The sequence below is a fragment of the Dipodomys merriami genome, unplaced genomic scaffold (assembly GCF_024711535.1).
Source record: "Dipodomys merriami isolate MVZ:Mamm:240054 unplaced genomic scaffold, mDipMer1.0.p SCAF_32, whole genome shotgun sequence".
NCBI classification, from domain to species: domain Eukaryota; kingdom Metazoa; phylum Chordata; class Mammalia; order Rodentia; family Heteromyidae; genus Dipodomys; species Dipodomys merriami.
In genome coordinates this window covers 85194-107801 of record NW_027204715.1, presented here as the reverse complement: position 1 = coordinate 107801, position 22608 = coordinate 85194, and the positions used below count along the sequence as shown (strand labels likewise).

Here is a 22608-nt window from a genome sequence, read left to right as displayed (position 1 = left end):
GGCAGGCAAAAGGTTTATTAGAGGAACTATTATCTCCCTAGGAGAGTGAGCACATGGCATCTGCCCCTATCCAGACGGCAGGTAGATCAGGGACAAAGTGAGGTAAGGCGTGCACAGGTGGGTCCAGGCGGAGAGAGGGAGTGGCCAGCTTTTGGAGGGAGCTCAGATCTAGGTGGATGAGGACCGAAAGTGGGGATAATATAACAATTTCTTTAAAGCAAGGTGAGCACTTTCTAGCTGCTTTCACTGTCTTAGTTTGTGTTAGGGAAATGAGCTTCCTTCCCATCGCTTAGCACACTCCTTCCCTTCTCTCCAGCTTAGCATGCTCCCTTCCTAGGCAGCACTCGGCCCACGTAGTAAAGGCAGTAAATAATCAACCTCCAACCCCCTGACCTTGGGATGGCACTCCTCTGGGGCAGCTGCTACCATAGAAGGCAACAAGAGCCCCTGAGAGTGAGCTTCAGGTCTGGGCAGCTGCAGGACCCTTATCTGCTATTTGGACAGAGCCATCCATCCTAGTCCACCATGATGAAGCCCCTGGCCTGTGCATCCACACCGGGGTCTCCTCCGCCTGCTAGTTCATCCTAGACCTCCTAGGTTATATAGGTCACCCCAGACAATAGCCGGGTGCTTCTTCTCACTCCTGCCTTGTGAGAAGGGGTCTGGCCGGCCCCTTTCCTGGCAATAAACCTTTCTTTGTTCTCTGTACCCAGATGTCTGCGAGGTTGTCTGGCAAAGCCTAATGAATCTTGTTTAAGCTAAGAGCTTGAATACATGGAAGGAAATCTCTAGTGAATACCTGAACTCACCTGTAGATAGGTAGCTGCCTTTTTTCTATTGTTAACAGCATACCATCTTTTCTAAGGATATCACTGCCATGCAAACAGCTGGACTTCCTTAACCTTCCTTAACCTTTACCCCATGAGTGCTCTGCATGGCAGAAGTGTCCCTTTCTTTATTCTGAGCTGGACAAAACACACTATATCTCTTGGTTGTAAGTAGCAGTGATCAAGGTGTCTTAGACACTACGAGGGAAACTTATTTTAAGGCCATCTCAGGCAGCCTCAAATTAAGAATGGAGACATGGCCGTGAACACCCATTGGCAACCTGGGAAAGATTGTCTCCTGTATCCACATACCTGTTCCAGCATTCTCACTGTTAGGAAAATGGAGGAAAACAGAAAAGGAATAGGCCAGACTGGATCATCAACAGGCATTGACTCTTCATTGCCAGCAAGGGGCACTGACAGACCTCCATTATTATTGTGCTCACCTTTGGTCCTCAGCTCCAACCAGACCTGAGCTCCTCTCATTCCTGGAGTTCCCGCCATACCATGCAGCCGGCCCTTCCTCTCTCTGCCCAGACCCATCTGAACTCCCATCTATCTACCTCACTCCCCATCCCCCAGACCCTCCTGCTACCTGGATGGTGACAGAGGCCCTGTGCTCCCTCTTGGGGGAAATATGGCTCCTCTAATTAATCTTTCTCCTGTGCCTGCCTGCCTCTGCGTGGTCCCCTGGGATGGATGTGTGGGATCCTTCAACCTCTCAGATTTGGAGGTTGTAAGCTTAAAAAGATTAATTAGACTTTGCCAGAGAACCACACAGACATCCAGGTACAGAAAACAAAGAAAGGTTTATTGCCAGGAAAGGGGGACTGGCAAGACCCCTTCTCACAAGGGAGGAGTGAGAAGAAGCACCGGCTATTGTCTGGGGTGACCATGTAACCTAGGAGGTCTAGGAGGGGCTGGAAGGGGCTAGGAGGTGGAGACCCCGGTGTGGACGCGCGGGCCAGGGGCTTCATCATGGTGGACTAGGATGGATGGCTCTGTCCAAATAGCAGATAAGGGTCCTGCAGCTGCCCAGACCTGAAGGTCACTCTCAGGGGCTCTTGTTGCCTTCTATGGTGGCAGCTGCCCCAGAGGAGTGCCATCCCAAGGTCAGGGGGTTGGAGGTTGATTATTTACCGCCTTTACTACGTGGGCCGAGTGCTGCCTATAGGAAGGGAGCATGCCTGCCGAGCTGTGGAGAAGGCAAGGAGCGTGCTAAGCGATGGGAAGGGAGCTCATTTCCCTGACACCTTCTGTGGGTGACTGGATTTTGTAGTGGACTTATATAGAGCTTAGCAAGGAAGTGGAAAATAAAAAGTGGATTATGGTCTCTTGAGCCACAGGGCGATGTCCTTGGCCAGGCCCTCAGCGGAATGTTCAACCTGGGATAGGGGCATTGTCCCCTGGGGGCCAAGGGTGGTCCCCTTGGCCAGGCCCTGACTGAAGCCTGCCAGGTGACAGGCATGCAGCCAAGCCTGTCCAGGGGCACCTGGTGTCTGGCTTGACCTCGGGAATACGGCAGCAGTCACTCCTTCACTCACTGTAACTTTTCTCAGACCCTGTGGCACAGCTTCTATCCTGTCACCTTTCCTGAAGCAGGATGTGGGGACTCGGTTATACAGTGCTGTAGCATTTGAGTAGAGTCAGAGCAATAAAAAGGATCCCCAGTATATGGCTTTTGTTAAGGTCACAGGAACCCTTGAAAAGAGAAAAGCTTTGATAGTCGTGACTCAGCTTTCTGCAAAAGCTGAAAAGTCCCTGGCATCTCTAAATGAGACATGGGCTCACTGGGCTGGCAGGTAAGAATGTGACCTCAGAGTAACAGAGTAGAAGCAGCTGCCATGCCTGGCCACCCCGAGACGTGAGCCTGAACATGAGCCCAAGTATCAGAGGAGCCCTTATGTCAGCTCCCTCAGGAATAAGCCCTCTCCTGGAAAACCTGCAGAGCAAGACCCAGGATCCCCTAATGGGCCACCCTAGTCCACACTGCTGCAAGTTGGAGGACATGAGGTCACAGAAAGCCGGCCAGCAAGAACATACCACGGTGGGTCACTCGTACAATGCCACTTCACTGGAGACTGAAAACCTGTCTACTTGACGCTGGTCAGTGGCCAGCAGACACAGTGAGTGAGGCATCTAGGGTCTAGTGCCTGTTCCCAGAGCTAAGGCTGGCCCTGATTAGTAGTGCCAAAGGATGAGGCTTGGGAGTGGCAGAGGCTGGTGGTTGAGTGACTGAAACATCAAGATGGAATGACAACCGCAGCGCCTTCCCCAGGACTACCCTGGGAGCCAGTAGATTTCAGACAGCAGTTTTGAGTAGCTGAGAGCAGAATAGAATGTTGCTCTTATCTTGTAATTAGAGAGACAGAGGAGAGGGTGACTACCCGAGCAGCAGGCTGATGTATCTACGGAGTCCACTGGGCCTGTGTATGTTCCTCTAGTCTCCAAATGTGCAATCAGGAAATAACACGCTCATTGGTGTTTTGACCTTTGGAATCAGTCATTTAGATAGCCAGGCCAAGTGCAAACTCCTGAAATGATCCTCTAGCTCTGATCAGCACATTCTTTATTCCTTGGCCACATGCCTTTTTTTTTTTTTTTTTTTTTTTTGTCTTCCTTCGGTCAGTTGGAGGCTTGAACTCTGGGCCTGGGCACTGTCCCTCAGCTCTTCAGTTTAAGGCTAGTGCTCTACCACTTGAGCCACAGTGCCACTTGTGGTTTTCTAGTGGTGAATTGGAGATAAGAGTCTCATGGACTTTCCTGCCCGGGCTGGCTTTGAACTGTGATCCTCAAATCTCAGCCTCTTGCGAAGCTAGGATTACAGGTGTGAGCCACTGGCACCCGGCAAAGCCACATGCATTTTTAAAACTTTTTACTAGTGTGTCCTTGGGTGGGAAAGTCTGATTTCTGCAGCAAGATCTGCTTTTGTGAAAATAGAATGACTCAGCTACCGGTGGCTCTCCCCTGTAATTCTAGCTACTCAGGAGTCTGAGATCTGAGGATCACGGTTCAGAGCCAGCCTGGGTAGAAAAGTGTGGTACTTATCTCCAATTAACCACCAAAAAGCCAGAAATGATGCTGGGGCTCAAAGTGGTAGAGCACTAGCCTTGAGCACAAAAGTTTAGGACCAGTATCCAGCTTCTTGAGTTCAAACCTCAGGACTGGCACACACAAAAATAATCAGAGGGCTGGGAAGGTGGCTCAGTGGTAGAGCGCTTGCCTTGCATGCATGAGGCCCTGGGTTCAATTCCTCAGCACCACATAAGCAAAAAGAAAAAAGACGGAAGTGGCGATGTGGCTCAAGTGGTAGAACGCTAGCCTTGAGCTGAAGAGCTGAGGGACAGCACCCAGGCCCAGAGTTCAGGTCCCACTACCATGCCCCCCCCAAAAAAAATCAGAATCGCAATGAACAATGTTGCATCTGAGTAAACTATTGTTTTATTATTTATGCTCAAAACTCAGCTTTTGCAAAGCAGACCTTGGCAGAGTGGATTTCCAGTGGGTATTCCTCAGGTGATAATGTACTGCTTTTTCAAGTGCCAGGTCTCACAGACCCAGAGAAGCAAGGGAGCCTGAGGTATAGCTTTGAATCCAGCTGCTCTGTAGAAAGTGGAATATGAATTACACTAAGAAATACTGGGGCATCCCTGTCATGAGATGCCCTCAGTTCAGACTTTCACTGAGCTGCTATACCTCTGCTTATGCTGAGCCAAACAAGGATAGAGCCACTGGTAACAACCAAAAGCCACTCCTGCTTCTGTCCCCTGGACACATTGTCTAGAAAACACTGGCACCCAGCAAAGAACATCTCCTACCAGGTCTGCTGAGTTTCTGCTAGGCCCACTGGTTTGGTTCCCTTTCATTTTACTTTTTATGTTTAGTCTTTTTCTCCTGGTTTTTTTCTTTATGGGGTCTTCTATTATTTGTATTCTGTGATGAGTGATCTCACTTCCTCCCTGTCTGCTTCAGAGTCAGGTGAACCCTGCTCCCAGGTTTCAGGCTGCCATGGTAGATATCAGCTGAGGTCTCCACTCTGCCCCAGTTCCTGGACCTCTGCCATGACACCTTCACCTAGTTCTAGAATTGAACCCAAGGGCTCTGCATGGCACATTTAGAAGGCAGGGTTTCTTTAATTGACAGGCACACCCACAGCTTTCACTAACAAATGCTTTTTTCTCAGTGAAGCTACTGGTGCTGAGATCTCAGCCTTATGCTCTAATACAGGACTTGACCTCTGGGCAACTGAGCTGGTTAAAATGCACAATTCAAGGGCCTACTCTGCTTGTTTTAGTGCTCTGGAAAGGTTGTCTAAAGCAGCTTTGAAAGCTTGCAGCAAGAAAGCCCCAAGCTCATTGCTGGTTTCATGAACTTCTGGGTCAAAACCCCCGAAGAGTGGTGTGGAGGTTTGGATGTCTTCCCGCATGGCCCTCAGCAGCACGCCACGCAGCTCTTCTGCAATCACAGCATATTTCTGCTGATCGAATGTGGACATGGCCAGCTCATCCTGGGGATAAGCAGCACCCTCCGGGTAGCATTCCTTAGGCACAGGGAACTCGATACAGCGCAGCTCAGGGAGCTCACAGAGTGCAGAAAAGAGGCGCTTGAGGGCGCAGGCTGACAGCGGGTTACCAAGGAACTTGAGCTCCTGGAGCTGGTGGCAGGAGCTCAGGCCCAGGATCATCATGCCCACACAGCTATCGGTGATGCCGCACTCCTCCAGGGTCAGCACCCGTAGAGTCTGGGCAGCCTGGCGCAGGAGCTTGAGGAAGGTAGAGGGATATAAATGAAGCAGATTGTGTCCACTGAGGTCCAGCACCTCCAGGTGGGCAGCATGGATACAGTCTGCCAAGAAGGTCATGTCTTCGTGGTTCAGAGCACAGTTGGCCAGGTCCAGCGTTCTCAGTGGTGTCCTGAGGGGGCTGTAGGGCAGGCAGAAAACAGCACAAATCAGAGGGGTCCCATGTGAACAACAATGGAGGTGAGCGATCCATCTGCTTGTCTGTCACAGGGAACGCAGACTGCTCCTTGTGGGGCAAGTCTTGTTCTCACCTGATTACGTGCAGTCTGTAGAAATTGTTTGATACGTGTAGCTACATGAAATGCAATTGTCTGTGTCCATAAATAAGGTTCACTGGGACACAGGCTGACTCCCTGGCTCTCACACAGTCTACAGCTGCTGGGCTTGCTGTGTGGTCCAGAATTAACCTGAACCAAAGAGACCTTTGTCTTCATCTCACCTAAGTGGCAGATTTCACCAACAACCACTTTCATATTGAAAGGAGTTATGTGCAGGGCCCTGGAGAGAACATCCACTCTGAAAGCTTGCTGCAGGGCAAAGGAGGCAATAGTAAGGAAAAAGGAGCCATTACTCTAACAACAGGAATCCAGAAATGTAGAGCCAGGAAGGGAAAGCCAGAGATTCCCAACTGAGGCACCATATCCCCAAGTCAGTAATGCTGATTTAGTTGGTGTCAGCAGCTAGCATCAGCAAAGGGGCAGCGGGGCTCTGACTCTGACCGCATCCCTCAGTGCCTGTGTTTGCCTGCTGCTCTTGATAGCACAGCTGCAGAGGGGGGAAACCACTGGCTTCAGCCCTATGAGAACCCTGTAGTGGAGGCCCAGGCACTCTCCCAGCCCCATGACCTCAGGCTAGTATCTGCCCAGACAGGCCAGCGTAATGCTACAGCCCCACAGTCAGCTGACAACCTGGAGCCACTCAGCTGAGCCAGGTTTCTATTCCTGACCTGAGATAATTCAGGGAACTTTTTCACCACAATAGACAACTACAGGAGTCACTGTAGTTAGCTCTGCCCTGTAAAGCTACCTTGTAGACTCATTAGTTACCATGTTCTTTTCACACCCACCTCTCCTTCTTCCTCTCCCTTCCCCCTCCCCTTTTCCCTCCCTCTTCTTCCCTTTTCCCTTTCCCCCTCTCCCCTCCTCTCAGTGCTAGGGATCAGAGCTACGTTTTGCACATGCTACTCAAACGCTCTAGAATTAAGTCACTTTCTAGCCCTTCCTTTCTTTCTTCATTTTTTGCTCTCTTTCCTTTCTTCTTTCTTTCTTTCCCTTTCTTTCATGCTTTCTTGCTTGCTTGCTTGCTTTGTTGTTTAAGACCAGACTCCACTGAAACTCAGTATCTGATGCTTTTGCTCACTGGCTAGCATTCTACCACTTAAGCTACACCTCCAGCCCCCAGACCTTGTTTTCTGAGACAGTCTCCCTGTTATCCAGGATGGCCTTGAACTCACTCCTTCCTCAGGCTTCTGAGTGCCAGGATTGCAGGCATGGTTTCTTGCACATTGTCTCTTGCTAACTGGAAGTGGTCTCCTGGGGTCCCTCAGTATTCTGGCCCTCTAACTTCTCCTTCATTTCTCTCCTGTGCTCTGCCCAGTGAAGCTCCAAAGCACTGAGGTGGGGGCTTGGTGAGCAAGCCGCTTCTCCCATCGCTCAGCGCCTCTGCAGCCAAGAGCCTCTTCCTTTCAGTCTCGGAGACTCACCCCAGCAGAGTCTGGATCTTCCCTGTCAGCGTGGAGAAGGACACACTCAGCTCTACCAGCCGGGTCATGCTGCTGAGCTCCCTGGCGATGGAGGCAAGGAGGCAGTCTTCACGCTCAGAAGTCGGGACGCAAGGGAAGGGTGTGTCAAAGGCCTTGGTGGGGAGGGTGAGGGAAGTCAGGTGAGGGAATCCCACCTGGGCTAACAGCTGCTGCACATGGCCAGCATGTAGCCGCACATTGTGGACCACCTCCAGCTTGCGCAGCTCCCCTGGCCTGGCTAGGCCTAACACCTGCAGGAGCTGCCCGGGGCTCAGGCTGTCTGCCCGGAAGGAGGGACAGCGCATCTGCAGAGGAGCCAGACCTGCTGGCTTCAGGGCCTGCACCACCATCTCAAAGTTGCCCTCAGTGACAAAGAGGTCAACGAGGACTTCAATAGGCCGCCTGACTGCACAGGCCTCTGCCTGCAGTTGGCAGCATATCCTCGCCAGGAGCTCAGTACGGCCCCACCTTCCCAGAGCCTTGCCACAAGGACATCGCTGCACCTGTACATCCCGGATACCCGTAAGGTCAGCTCTCTGCAGCCGGTGGCTCCTGCCCTGAAGCACGTGATCAGCCAGGCCCTGCACACAGGCTTCCAGGCAGGTCTTGCAGGCCCGGTCACGCAGGTCTTCAGGGTGGTCAGTGCTCGGCCCCAGTAGTACATCTAGCCGGAATTCCTCTAGGGGCCAGCAGCCCAGCACAGCACGGGTTACTTCCGCTTGTTCCCGCAGGTAGCTGGCCTTGAACAGGAGTGGGTAAAGATTGTAGGCCACACTACCCAGGCCCTCCACAGCCACGCTGGGGTGGGACACCAGGACTTCAGCAGAAATGAAGCGAAGAGATCTCATTGTACTCTGGACAGGAGGCAGAATTGGACTGTCCCTGCTGATCTTCCCCAAAGTGTGTGCCATTCAAACCTACTGTTAGCTGCTCTTGCTGAGAGCAGCTGGGCTTTGGAAAACAAAGTAATGAGCTTGCCCTTTCGATCATCTGACTGCTATTTTGGGCCTGGGACACTTGTTTGGCTGTGACTGTGAAGCATCTGTCTACCTCCTGGCAGCCAGCTAGTGAAGGCAGACCTGCTTAGTTTCTGGTGCTCAGGGTGAGGCTGTTCAGAGACAAAGCTCAGGGATTTTTTGGCAAAGGTGACTTGAGGCCTAAATACCATCCAAGCAGATCTGCTGTCCCACCCCTGAGCCATCCGATCAAAGCTGCAAGGTAAGGGCAGAGCCTGCCTTTTTAGTTTCAGTTGGAAATCAGGGGCAGTGTGCCAGGAATGGGGTACAACCATGCCCTGCATTTCAGAACACACAAAGAATGCCAGCCTACCAGTCTGTGCTTGTGTCTGCATCTCTGTTCCCCGGTAGTCCCGGGCATGCTGCAGCGGTCCTGCTTTTCACCAGAGCAGGTGGTTTCTCTGCAGGCTGGGAAGCTAGAAAGCACTTCAGGTAAATGGAGGTACCTGTGGGATATTTTTTCTCAGCCAGGACTAGTGGATGTTAAGTAAATGTCGAATAGCTGGATGTTTAGGACTGGAGAGAGATTGGTGCAGCGCTGTGACTTGAATTGCTGTGTCAGAGCACTGAAATTTAAGCTCTTGGAATATAACAAGATCTCTCTACTTTTCAGCAAGTCTAGACTTCTGTGGCCACCAGGGCTAGTGTGAACTGCTTTTAGCTTTGATTTCAGTTCACTTCTCAGTTCAATGATTTGGCAATGAGTTCACATCTTTCCATGTGAAGGTATTTAGGGATGATACCACCAGTGATTTCATTAGCATGTAGAAGCCATTCTAAGGTTTTTAGGAGCAGTGTGTCAGGAACCATTTGTTCTGTATTATACCATAGAAATTGTGCGACAAAGTTAAAGAGAAAATGGTGATTTAGTCTAGATAAGACATACATAAAATGTTCACCACAAGGACTGACTCCAGATGGCTTCTCCTCTCTTGCTCCTTACTTCCTCCATGTGTTCAGACTCTGTGAATTTCAACTGGAGTAGGCATGAGGGAACAAGCCGTGATCTAATGATGACCTGCCCTTCTTCCCTGCAGAGTCCCATGCATGATAGGTGCTGGACCTATTGTGAGGGTCCTGAAAAAAAACAATCTCTCCTACCATGCTTTAACAGGTGTCATTGAATTACATTCTTGATTAACACGGCAAGCCAAAAAACACCAAGCCCCAAAACTTCAGCTAGAAGAGGGAAGAAAGGCCCTCCTGAGAGAATGAGTAGGAATAGGGTCCTACTAAGACACCTTGATTTCAGAATTCCAGACTCCACACTGTGAGTTAGTAAATTTATATTTTAAGCCATACCATTAGGAAACGAATACAGTGGCCACTTCTGTAAGAAAGATATCATTTATTTCTGCAGTCTACCTCACTGACTGCATTCAAAGGCCATCCTGAATTTGAAGATGAGGAAGAATCATGAAGAAATAGGTACTATGGTTTGGTTTTTAAATGCTTCCCCCCCCCTGAAACACATACACACACACCAAAGTCCATGGCTCAAAGGCTTGATCTTCAGTTAGATGTTGGTAGGAAGTAGAAAATTTAACAGGTGGAGCTCAAATTGGGTGTGGTGGTGCACTCCAATAGAAGTTCAAAACTATCCTGGGCTTAATAGTAAGACGGCGTTTCCAGTTAGAGGTTTTGGGTATTGTGGCGTGCTCTTGGGATGGTGAAGCCCCAGTCTTCTTTTCTCTTTTGCTTCCTGGCCATGAGACGAGCCATTTTTCTCTGCGATATACTCCTGCCCTGATGTACTAGCTACCACAGGCCCAAAGCAACAGGGCGATAGATGATGAATTGAAATCTCTGAAATTGTGAGCCAAAAATAAACCTTTTCTCCTTAATAAGATGATTATATCAAGTATTTGTTATAGCAATAGAAAGATAACATAAATACACAAGTAAGTACTCTGATCAAGGCAAAGGCAAACAGGCAAGCTATTTGGTTTGGAAGGCTGAGTTGAAACACCACAGGGGGAGTGGGGCCCAAGGAAAGTCACAGATGGGCATGTGGCTGTGAGGTAAACCGAGTTGACAGCTCTCACTGTCCTTCCCTTGGGGCATTTCAGTCTAAGAGCTCTGTTCTACCTCATGAGTGAGCCTGAGACCCAAGGCCACAGACCTGGCAGAAAGGGCCATTCCCTAAATGTCTGATACATATGCCTCCTCTCTCCATCTCAGGCCTTTCTTATAAAAAAGCATGTTTCTTCCTAAAAACATTTTTAGTTGTTTCTGATAGGGAAGAAAAGCTATGCCTAGTTCCAGCCATGTAACCAAGAATAGGGCCATGGCTGGAGAAACAAGGCCCTGAGACAAGATGGCCATTAACCTTCCTTGAGCTGAACTGAGTCTTGCCAGCATGTATGGGTTTACATATGAAATACAGCATTATTGTGTATCTTTTCATAATATACCTATTTTTTACACATGTCACAATTTCATTCTTATTTTATTCTTCATACTGCATAATCTTGTTTGTTTCTCTGTAGGAGGAGGGTGAGGATCTAGAGTTCTTCTAGAGGACATTTCTTCCCTGACTGGCAACCCCAAAGGGACATAGACCCCATGTATAGCACAAATGCATATGCACGCATGTGCATATCCACACCCTTATAACCTCCCACACTCATGCACCCATAACACACGCACACACTCACGTACTCACAAGTGTACACACATCGTTAACTTTTACTTCTAAGGTTCTAGAGATTGGAAGAAACCAGAAGAGGAGCCAAGAGAAGACAAAGAAGGAGCATGGCAGCAGGACAGGGAGAGAAGCCTCACTTCTCAGGAGACCAGGGAAGCCCATTTTCTGACCCAAGTCTGTCCTAAATCCCCTATTTCTCTCTGGGTCTGGAACTGACTCTCCACTTACTTTACTGGAATTAACTAAAGCATACATCTTTCCAGAGGTTGAGTTCTTATCAAGCCCAGAACTCAAGTATGAGTTTCCTGAATGAGGTAACTGGCATTGGCTTTGGATTTGTAAGAACAGAACATTTATTAGGTATGAAGCAAGCACACAAGAAGGGGAATAGTTTGGTAATAGTGTGTGAACAGCCCTTGAACATTTAACATTCAAGCAGAGGACTTATTTAATCTATTATTTCTGATCACATTGCACTCTTGGGACTGACTGTAAATGGCCAGTAGACGTCCTCTGAAGCCTCATTAGAGCTAGGGTGCGCAGTGGCTACATTTGTCATTTCTTTTTTTTTGTATTTTTTTATTGTAAAAATACTGTACAGAGGGGTTGCAGTTACATGAGCAAGGTAATTAGTACATTTCCTATCAAGCATTGTTGCCTCCTCTGTTTTTCCCCTACCATCCCTTCCCTTCCCACCTTCCCAACTACTCCCCCCAACACACACACAAACATTTGTCATTTCTATGGTTGTTCTGTGTGTGTCCTCTGGTGCCGGGTTAGGTGTGACTTGCGTGTAAAGCCCCGCCCACACTCCCTGCAGACATAGGGCTTCTCCCCTGTGTGTGTCCTCTGGTGCCGGGTTAGGTGTGACTTGCGTGTAAAGCCCCGCCCACACTCCCTGCAGACATAGGGCTTCTCCCCTGTGTGTGTCCTCTGGTGCCGGGTAAGGAGTGACTTCTGTGTAAAGGCCCGCCCACACTCCCTGCAGACATAGGGCTTCTCCCCTGTGTGTGTCCTCTGGTGCCGGGTAAGGAGTGACTTCTGTGTAAAGGCCCGCCCACACTCCATGCAGACATAGGGCTTCTCTCCTGTGTGTGTCCTCTGGTGCAGGGTGAGGAGTGACTTCCGTGTAAAGCCCCGCCCACACTCTCTGCAGACATAGGGCTTCTCCCCTGTGTGTGTCCTCTGGTGCTGGGTGAGGTATGACTTCCATGTAAAGCCCCGCCCACACTCCCTGCAGACATAGGGCTTCTCCCCTGTGTGTGTCCTCTGGTGCTGGGTGAGGGATGACTTCTGTGTAAAGCCCCGCCCACACTCCCTGCAGACATAGGGCTTCTCCCCTGTGTGTGTCCTCTGGTGCTGGGTGAGGTATGACTTCCATGTAAAGCCCCGCCCACACTCCCTGCAGACATAGGGCTTCTCCCCTGTGTGTGTCCTCTGGTGCTGGGTGAGGGATGACTTCTGTGTAAAGCCCCGCCCACACTCCCTGCAGACATAGGGCTTCTCCCCTGTGTGTGTCCTCTGGTGCTGGGTGAGGGATGACTTCTGTGTAAAGCCCCGCCCACACGCCCTGCAGACATAGGGCTTCTCCCCTGTGTGTGTCCTCTGGTGCCGGGTGAGATTTAACTTCCATGTAAAGCCCCGCCCACACTCCCTGCAGACATAGGGCTTCTCCCCTGTGTGTGTCCTCTGGTGCCGGGTAAGGAGTGACTTCTGTGTAAAGGCCCGCCCACACTCCATGCAGACATAGGGCTTCTCTCCTGTGTGTGTCCTCTGGTGCAGGGTGAGGAGTGACTTCCGTGTAAAGCCCCGCCCACACTCCCTGCAGACATGGGGCTTCTCCCCTGTGTGTGTCCTCTGGTGCCAGGTGAGGCTTGACTGGTCACTAAAATCTTGCCCATATTTTTCATTCTTTACTTGTACAATTCTTGAGGTTCTGGTTTTCACAGATAATTTGCTCGGAGCATCTGTATTCACTTTTTGGACTGTTCTGAGTCCTTCCTCCATCATTACCTCAGTTTCTCCAGATCTCCCCATCTGTCCTTTGAGTGGGTTGGGAGAGGGCCTCGAAGTAACTCCATGTCTTGTCTTTTTAGGTGTGGGTTTGGAGCTTCCTTTGGCCTCCTGATCTGCAATTTTTTCATTCTGGTTGTATGAATGCTGTTGCTCCTGAGGCTGGTCCCCTGAACAGGGATCCCATGGTTGGAAGTTTTTTATGAAGGATGTTCTTGGGAAGGTCTGTGAGTGGTGACTGCGCTCCATGTGTTGACTGAGGAATTTCTGGCCGGAGAAGGCCAAAGAGCACAAGTTGCAAGGATGGATCTCCAGTTTGTGTTCTGATAAAAGAAGGAGTTTTTGGTCAGGGTAGATGTGGACACACTATCTGGATCTGCTTTGCTGCATGGTGGCTCTTCTACACTCAGTTTTCACATATTAACACAAGCTGTCTTCCATCAAGTACTCCCTTACTGTTCATTTTTCCATACATTTTTATTCACTACATCTTCTGTAGGAATTCATAAAGCCCACATCAGGGATCCTTACTGTCTGTCAGCCAGACAAGGGACCAGTGGCATCAGAAGCAGTTTTAGTCCTGGTATAGATAGAGCTATAGTGACTTTGGTCTCTGAGCTATAAATACCTTCTAAGCCATATCCTGTTTCCCCTATCCTTCCCACATTTTACCTCATTCAGATTCCTGAGCACCTTTCTTGATATACTATTTGAAGGTGTATCATTCTACTGAGAAATGCCAACCTTTTATGGTTTCAGTGGCATTGTTATTAGTAACAATGACCTTGCCATTGTCAGTCTTCTCTCTCTGAGAGGAGAAAGGGATTTATTATACCTTCAGTCTGAAGATGTACAAATGTCAGAATCTGGAAAGAGTTTGTGGCTAGATACAGAATATGTGAATGTTTAAGTTTGAGTCTCCCCATTCAAAAAGATATGAGGAATTGAGGATCTTCCATGAAAAGTAGATCTCAGGCTGCACAAGACAGAGTGGGCCAGGTCCCATTGACTAAAGATCCCTGGCTCCTGCTGCCCTAACAATAAATTGCTTCTCTCTCAGTGTCCCATAGAAGGTAAAATGAAAATATGTCTTCCCTCGGGCCTCATATCATCTATTCATTCTTGATGTATTTCATTAAGTCTAAGCGTATCTCAAATACTACAGAAAGCCTCATTATAAACATATCCCTGACTGAATTCCTGTCTTCTATTCACTTTTCCAGAAACCACCACCCTTTCTAACTTGGAGACAGATGCTTATTTTCCAAAAATTAACCAAATCATTGTCTTAGAATAGATAACTGAAAATTCTACCATTGCTCCATCTCTAGTGTTTTGGTCTGACTTATAGCTTCCACATTTCCAGTCTTCCTTCCTCTGTCTCAGCCAGTCTTTAAATACCCTACTCTTTCTGCCTCAGCGAAGCTGCACTAGCTTCTCCTGCCTGGCATCTTCTGCTCATGCCTATCTTTCCCTCTGAAATGTTATTTCTGAGGAGAAAGTTTTCCTTACCATATATGCCACACTCAACCTTACATCACAAGGGTTCTTTAAGCACACAATTTCTGGATTCATTTTCTTCAAAGCAGGAGTCACTATCTGACCTTAGACACAAGTCTCTATGGGAACCCTCATTCTAACTGATTTTCTTCCTATTAGCTAGAGCAGGAATTCACAGAATAACTAGTTGATGTAATGAACATCAACATATGTATAACATTTGTGAATATGGAGGAAATTAAGAAGAAACTGAGGGCTGGGAAGGTGGCTCAGTGGTAGAGTGCTTGCCTCACATGCACGAAGCCCTAGGTTCGATTCCTCAGCACCACATAAGCAGAAAAGCCAGAAGTGGCACTGTGGCTCAAGTGGTAGAGCGCTAGCCTTGAACTGAAGAGCTGAGGGATAGCGCGCAGGCCCAGAGTTCAGGCCCCATGACTGACCAAAAAAATTTAAAAAAAAAAAAAGAAAAAAACTGAAATGGCCACAAGTATCTGGTTCTGAGAGCTGGTAGGTTCTTTGTTTGGCCTTTAAGCCTTTTAGCAGAGTATTTTGTGTTACATTTTAACATGTACAGTTCTTAAAATGTAAAATCCAGGACAAATACTTAAAAATAAAATTTTCCTAATAAAGTTGCACAAAAACATCTTTAATTTCAGAGGTACCTAATTTGAAATTTACTGACTTTAAACTGCATTTTGCTCTACCTGAGAGTTGATACCTGAAAGTTTCCAAAGAGAATTCTTTTTTTTCCTTTCCTCCTTTTTAAGAAACCATAGTGAGGCCCACCTGTTTCTGCTGTGAGCTCTCTCTTCCACTTGCTGCCCCACTTGATGCCCAGTTCCTGTCCATACTCATCCCCATACCAGACCAGCAGCTCACAGCCTGCCTTGATGACACGGCAGGTTCGGTAGAAGATCTGCCTGTGGTACTGAAAGGCCACGAGGTTCTGCTCCTCATCATACCGGGCACAGTTCACATACCTAAGGTTGAAGCAGGCACAGGGAAGGAAACATAAGATAAGTTTCTAGTCCCTGTTGGATCTGCTCCTAGTACTCATCCACTCTAGAATTCTAAGCGCACTGTTTTCAAAGCCTAATTCCAGATTTCTCTCCATCTTGATTGGTCATAAAATGCACATTCTCTAAACTGAGTTTAGGTTTATATCATAGGTTTGGGTGGGGCATGTGCTCTGCCATAGGTTTGGGTTGGGGCATGTGCTCTGCCATAGGTTTGGGTGGGGGCATGTGCTCTGCCATAGGTTTGGGTGGGGGCATGTACTCTGCTTCTAGATTAGCGCACATCACTTGACATTTGGCCCAAGTAATTTTCTTTAGATTGGCCTCACTCATGCACCTGTCTCTACTAGGTTCCCACAGAAATTCAGAGATCTCTTTGTCTTACAAAGAGAAATTTTAGTTTATTCATAGTGTCTGTTCTTCTTCTTTTTTTGTTGGTTGTGGGGTTCGAACTCTGGGCCTGGGTACTGTCCCTGAGGTCTTCAGCTCAAGGCAAGCACTATACCACTTGAGCCATAGCACCACTTCTGGTTTTCTAGTGGTTAATTGGAGATAAGAGTCTCATGGACTTTTCTGCCCCGGCTGGCATTAAACTGCAGTCCTCAGATCTCAGCCTCCTGAGTAGCTAGGATTACAGGCGTGAGCCACCGGCGCCCAGCTATTGTCTATTCTTGTTAAGACAAGGAATCCCTATGATATAGGGCTGTAGCTACATCATAGAGTCACTGTTTTCCTGGAGCTCACTTCTCCTCCAGCTCTGAATCAAGAGCTAATGTGTTTTAGGGTTGGGAGAGTTCCTACCTTCATAGACTGAAGGTCCATTATAGTAGGTTGTTAGGGCACTGTATATTTTTCAAAAAATAGGAAAAATATAGTTAAATATTCCTATAATGAAATGTCTCATTTCTTTCTCCATATGCCCTTCACAATAACTCAGACTGTAGCATTTGTTCAAGTACTGAAGGCAATTCTTTGAAATAGGACACAGTATGTGTTTCATAGATTCTGGATCCAGTGACATTTTGGAGTGCCCAATGAAGTTAAGCCCTCTGGTGTTTACTCTGGTATCTCAATTTTGTCTAGCATGGGAATATTTGTTTTGATACAATTAAATACACATATATCTGCATACATGCATACACAGTGGAGGTAGGGATTGAACTCAGGGACTGAACTTACCTCTTACAAGACAGGCACTCTGCCACTTGAACCACTAGCCCTTTTCTTGTTGCTATTTTTGAGGTATTTTTATGCCCAGGCTGGCCTGGGGGTCCCATCCTGATTGTGCTTCCCTGTGTTGCGTGAGATACATTACCTCATCCATTGTACTTCCATTGCAGCTGGGATAACAATTGTGCACCAATGTACTTAGCCATTGTTTTTTTTTGGGGGGGGGGTCCGGGCGTGGGCCTGAACTCGGGCCTGGGTGCTAGTGCTCTACCACTTGAGCCACAGCGCTACTTCCGGCTTTTTTCTTTTTGTTTATGTGGTGCTGAGGAATCGAACCCAGGGCCTCATGCATGCAAGGCAAGCACTCTACCACTGAGCCACCTTCCCAGCCCTGCCATTGTTTGTGAAGAGGTCTTACAAACTTTTATGCGAGTGCTGGCCTCAGATTGTGGTCTCATCACCTCCACCTCACAAGTTGAATTACAGGTTTGAGCTATGGAACCCAGCTATACTATTTATATTTTTATTTCTTTTCCCTCAAGTATTCATGATTTTAAAAGCACCATGTAGAGAAAAAGAAAAACAGAGATATGGGAATCCATTGAGAAAGGTGTGATGAGAAGAAAGGGAGCACGTCTTGTGAGGTGAGTATCCTCTCAAGAACCACGAACACTACTGTTGGACTTACCTCATCCAGTTGGCCTGGGATTTATCCTTTCCATCTACATACACATAGCAATTTCTCCCCTTTGTGATCTGAGTTGCAGAAAGACAAGATAAAGGCTTTTGAGTAATAATCACACAATCACTTTACTCAATTTCAGTGATGCTCTTTGAGCCTGCATGGATTCAGCCACCAGTTGTGAATGCATAGGAAGCGGTCTATACATCTGAGGGAATTTGTCATGCTCCTAACAGAGGCTCCTTAAGAGTGGATACACTTTGCCTCTATCACAATCTGCTCTTATTCACTACCATTTGATCTTAATTGGGGATTCCACAAATACACACAACTTTTTGTCCATGTCCTAGCAATGTTTCACTGGAGGCACAGAGGGACACATGGACTTAGAGGAAGGGGGAAAAGGAGGCATTTCGTACCATCCAGGAGTATCCACTATTGGCTGCATCTTCATCTTCTGTGATCTGGCCCTCATAGGGGCCAAAGTGCAAACCCAGTGGCAGATCAGATTCCTCATTCCATACTCCAAGCCCAGCCTCAGGAATACTGGATTGTCGAATTCTCAGACCAGGGGGCAGACTGAGCACTGAACGGTCATAATGCCCCTTGTCCACCACATTGTCTCTTACAAATATAGGTGGACCATGAACAGTGCAGCTGTTGATGAAGAAGTTCTGACACTGCTCACAATCTGAGGCAAGAGGAGCAAGGATTAGTCAAGGAATATGTACATTCCCAAATTTAACAGTCATCAGAAAGAGCACAGAACACGTTTCATTGTCCCTTAGGTCTTCATTTGAAGTTACTAGAGTAACAAAGTAGCTTGGGGGCCAAATGGCCTGATGAACATTTCAGCCTCCTGCATGAACAGGCACAGAGGGTCACTTACAGAGGTAATCATCATCCTGGGGCTCGCTGATCTCTTCATAAGCATAACTCTTTCTTTCCCGTAGGCTGTACATCCTCGTTTGTACCTCCTTTGTCCTGGGTCCTAGTTAAAGAACAATGATTAGTGAAGTTGGGTATCTAGAGTGTCTGTATTTCTTCAGAAATGTGAAATCTCTTACGGTCAAATTATCATCTCTTCTTCCTACATACTGGGGTCCCTCAGAGAGACAAAGATTTCACTTCAACACTGACTGCAGGTGTCTAATTCAATTTTAATTTTTGGCTGTCCCCATTTTCAAGTTTAATTTCTACTTGATCAAGCCTCTTATACAATTGTCATTGATGTATTTATTCACTCAGAATATTTGTTGAAGGCACGTTAAGTATTGAGCAAAGGCCTGGACATACAGGATTGAAAATGTGTGGTCACAGATTTATTGGACACATAACATGTATCTGTTATTTTAGCTTTTACTTACTGCTTTCAGACAATATATGGGGCTTGAACTTAAGGCCTTGGCACTGTCCCTGAGCTGCTTTTGCTCAAGGCTAGCATTCTACCACTTGAGCCACAGCTCCACTTCTGGCTTTTTCTGTTTAAGTGGTTCTAAGGAATCAAACCCAGGGCTTCACGCATGCTAGGCAAGTACTGTACCACATTCCCAGCCCAGGCTGTACATGCTCTTCAGATTAACATTCAGAAGTCCAGGGAGATTGTAAGGTATGCCCTGGCCTAAGTGCCTCCATGTGGATAATAGCCCAAGTGTGTAATTTATAGTCAAGCTCTTGCACACCAGTCTATGGCAACCTAATTACTAGTCCCACAGCCTATGTCTGGCCTTTCCAAAGTCCACCTCACATCGTCAGAGGACCCTCATCAACCTTTGTAGAATTTCCAAAATGACTAAAGTTTCCAATTATTTTCTCTTACCCAGTTTTTGTTTGCAGTGCTCTCCATGTGTACCTGCTTCTCCAGGAGGGGACACTGGTCTCTGGGCCTGTTCTAATCTACTTGTCTTCGGAAAATTTGTAATTCCTGAGAACTTCTTCCAACTAGGTTCATTACCTAATGGTGTCTTGGGCATTCCCTTCAATGAAAGTCACATATAAAGCACAACATTCATTTCTGTAGTTCTTTATAGCTTACTTTATGCATAACTTTAGTTAATGCTTCAGCAGCTCTTGAAAAAAAAAAACTGAGTTGTGTGAATATAGGAAGAAAAAGGAAGAGCCTGAATGGATTGTGAATCTAGAATTAGAATCTGTGTTCTTTTTCTTTTCTTTTCTTTCTTTTTTTTGTCAGTCATGGGCCTGAACTCTGGGCCTGGGCGCTGTCCCTCAGCTCTTCAGCACAAGGCTAGCGCTCTACCACTTGAGCCACAGCGCCACTTCTGGCTTTTTCTGCTTATGTGGTGCTGAGGAATCGAACCCAGGGCCTCATGCATGCAAGGCAAGCGCTCTGCCACTGAGCCGCCTTCCCAGCCCCTAGAATCTATGTTCTAAGGCTGTCATCTCCCATCTGTTTTCTCTCAAATCCATATAAGTGAGACTGAGGGAGGGAGAGCACTTGAGAATACAAACCTAAGAGCAAACAAGGTCTGTGAATGAAGAAAGTAAAGCTTGAAAGAGGACATCTTCTAGAGGAGATATTTAATGAATCAGAACATGTGGAAAAGTGGAGAAGTACAAAATTTACCTGGAAAATGAGGAGGCAGAGCAGTGAGATTAGGAAGTAATTGTTGCTAGAAATCTATATGAACAATTAAGTATATGAAGCTACAAGTGTCAAGTTGCAACTAGAAAGAACAGCTGACTTTGAAATTAGATTAACTTGTTTCTATGTAATTTTGCCTGAAAAAGTATGTACCACCTAACAATTCTATAAATTGGTACACATGTCAGTTTTTGATGTGATAGTGTAAAATAAAAAATGTTCATCAGTCAGGCACTAATGGCTCATGCTTATAATCCTAGCTACTCAGTAGGCTGAGATCTGAGGATCAAAGTTTGAAGCCAGCCCAAGCTGGCTGTAAGACTATAAGGCTGTAAGACTCTTAAATCCAATTAACTACCAAAAAAGCCAGAAGTAGAGCTATGGATCAAGCTGTAGAGTGCTAGCTTTGACAAAAGAAAAGGAGAAAAGAAAAGAAAGAGAAAATTTTGATCAGGGGCTGGGAAGGTGGCTCAGTGGTAGAGCGGCTGCTTGCCTTGCATGCATGAGGCCCTGGGTTTGATTCTTCAGTACCACATAAGCAAAAAGAGAAAAGCTGGAAGTGGCGCTGTGGCTCAAGTGGTAGAGCGCTAGCCTTGAGCTGATGAGCTGAGGGACAGTGCCCAGGCCCAGACTTCAGGCCCCTCCCCCAAGAAAAGATCAAGGACAGTGCCTAGGCCCTGAGTTCAAGTCCCAGGCCCAGCACCAAAGAAAAAAAAGTTCACCAAATAATCTTGTCAGTTATTAAATACAGCATCGATGTGAAACTAATCATTTCTTTCTTTCTTTCTTTCTTTTTTGTTTTTTTTTTTTTGGCCAGTCCTAGGGCTGGAACATAGGGCCTGGGCGCTGTCCCTGAGCTTCTTTTGCTCAAGGCTAGTGCTCTACCACTTGAGCCACAGCACCACTTCCAGCTTGCTTTTCCTATATATGTGGTACTAGGGAATCAAACCCAGCACTTCATGGGTGCTAGGCAAGCACTCTACCACTAAGTCACATTCCCCAGCCCCCAACCATTTCTTTTACAGCACTAATACAAATTCACTTCCTCTGCAAGTTGAAATAAATTAGTTGAAATCAAATTTGAAGGTGTTATATTCAGTATTTCTTGAGCCTGTTACTTGTAGTTAAATTTCTAAACTGCTTACTTATTTTGTCATTAATTATAATTTATTGTTTATGCTGAAAATATTGAGGGGGGTCTGTTGGGACCTGAGACCTCTGAAGAACCTCAGATATGTTTCAGCTACTCAAAGGACTCACATATATAGGCAGCAGCTAAACAAAGGACAGCAGAAGATGCAAGAATCAGCTAATTAAAGCTTAGAAGAAGGACCAATCCTCCTCTTCCTCACAGAATTGGCCTTTGAAATTAGCCTCAGAAGGACATATGCCTATGTGAAGTCTTTTTGTTTTGTTTTGGGTCCAGTCATAGGGCCTGAACTCTGGGCCTGGGCGCTGTCCCTCAGCTCTTCAGCTCAAGGCTAGTGCTCTACCACTTGAGCCACTTCCGACTTTTTTTTCTGCTTATGTGGTGCTGAGGAATCGAACCCAGGGCCTCATACATGCAAGGCAAGCGCTCTACCACTGAGCCACCTTCCCAGCCCCTATGTGAAGTCTTAAGTCACAGGTTTTTTTCATTTCTCAGCCATCAGACTTGAAACTCCTTAGGGCTGAGAGCGCTTTTTATCAGAATGAGTCTTAATTTTCATGTGAGCCACCAATAGTATAAATTTTCTGGGTTTTAATAAGCTTTTCTTAGAACTGTCAAATAATGTGTATCTATCTTGGTGCATCTATCACTTTGGCATCACAGAGATGAACAGAAGTTGGAATAATCACTCAGTGAATGGTGTGAAGACAGCTAAGACAGCTGTGGCTAAGACAGCTTAGACTTTATAATACTATACAAGTATATATGAACTTGTAAGTGCCTTTAGAGGAAGTATTTTGTTAGACTTAACCACCACTAAGTGTGATCTCAGACACAAGATATTTCTAGATCTCACTCAGTTTTCTCATCTAGTAAGTGATTATAGTTTATTGTCTGCCTCATTGGGTTGTTGCAATATTCAAATATATTTGTTCATGTGACGTTTAAAATAAAGTCTAAAATATTGTAAAAATAAAATATGTGGTTGTGACTATTGTTGATGTGAATTGAATCTTAGAATGATGATGATGACAAGAGCAGAAGAGATCAGGAAAAGGAGGCAGAGGTTCCTAGGGTAATTTTACCTGTGTTTGGATCCATGAAGAAAGTTTACTCATTAATAGGATTTGGGAGATACCTACCTTCTGATGCCTACTCTGTTCGGTTCTGAAGGTCACCCAAGGAGGTTTGACTAAAAGTGATGAGAAATCAGTATTTTGGTTAGAAAATGTTACCAAACTCTGGATTCTCATTTTTTTAACAGGAAATTCTGAGCCAGAGAGAAAAGGCTTCAAAGGAATCCATTTTAGGAAAATGCTTTCTGAAGTGTCATTAAGGCTTGTTCTTCTACTAGGAGCAGTTCTGTTTTCCCTTAACTTTCCTCAAACCTAGACAAAACTCATCTTTTTGCTTCTCTCTAGAGTGTTCATAAACTATCTGTTA

General features: G+C 46.7%; 2 protein-coding genes across 2 annotated transcripts; both read right to left on the bottom strand.

The window, feature by feature from the left end:
- Positions 1–4245: 4245 nt before the first annotated feature.
- Positions 4246–8217, bottom strand: Lrrc14b (leucine rich repeat containing 14B). Its single transcript, XM_070042097.1, has 2 exons — positions 7331–8217; positions 4246–5749 (listed from the first exon to the last, which is right to left on the bottom strand). The coding sequence occupies exons 1-2, from the start codon at positions 8215–8217 to the stop codon at positions 5104–5106; spliced, it is 1533 nt and encodes a 510-aa protein (XP_069898198.1). The 3' UTR covers positions 4246–5103.
- A 3503-nt stretch (positions 8218–11720) lies between these two features.
- Positions 11721–22349, bottom strand: Prdm9 (PR/SET domain 9). Its single transcript, XM_070042096.1, has 7 exons — positions 22308–22349; positions 19233–19389; positions 18303–18404; positions 17833–18104; positions 17420–17487; positions 15332–15525; positions 11721–13368 (listed from the first exon to the last, which is right to left on the bottom strand). The coding sequence occupies exons 2-7, from the start codon at positions 19384–19386 to the stop codon at positions 11774–11776; spliced, it is 2385 nt and encodes a 794-aa protein (XP_069898197.1). The 5' UTR covers positions 19387–19389; positions 22308–22349; the 3' UTR covers positions 11721–11773.
- Between the last annotated feature and the right edge of the window lie 259 nt (positions 22350–22608).

Bases quoted from the DNA above. Each gene is read 5' to 3' on its own strand.
- Lrrc14b (XM_070042097.1), bottom strand. From the start codon at position 8,217: ATGAGATCTCTTCGCTTCATTTCTGCTGAAGTCCTGGTGTCCCACCCC. The intron at 5,750-7,330 runs GTGAGTCTCCGA...CCTGCCCTACAG, and splicing joins AAGATCCAGACTCTGCTGGG to CCCCCTCAGGACACCACTGA.
- Prdm9 (XM_070042096.1), bottom strand. From the start codon at position 19,386: ATGCCCAAGACACCATTAGGTAATGAACCTAGTTGGAAGAAGTTCTCA. The intron at 18,405-19,232 runs GTAAGAGAAAAT...TTCTTTAACTAG, and splicing joins GCACTGCAAACAAAAACTGG to GACCCAGGACAAAGGAGGTA. The intron at 15,526-17,419 runs GTAAGTCCAACA...CTTCAACCTTAG, and splicing joins TCCCAGGCCAACTGGATGAG to GTATGTGAACTGTGCCCGGT.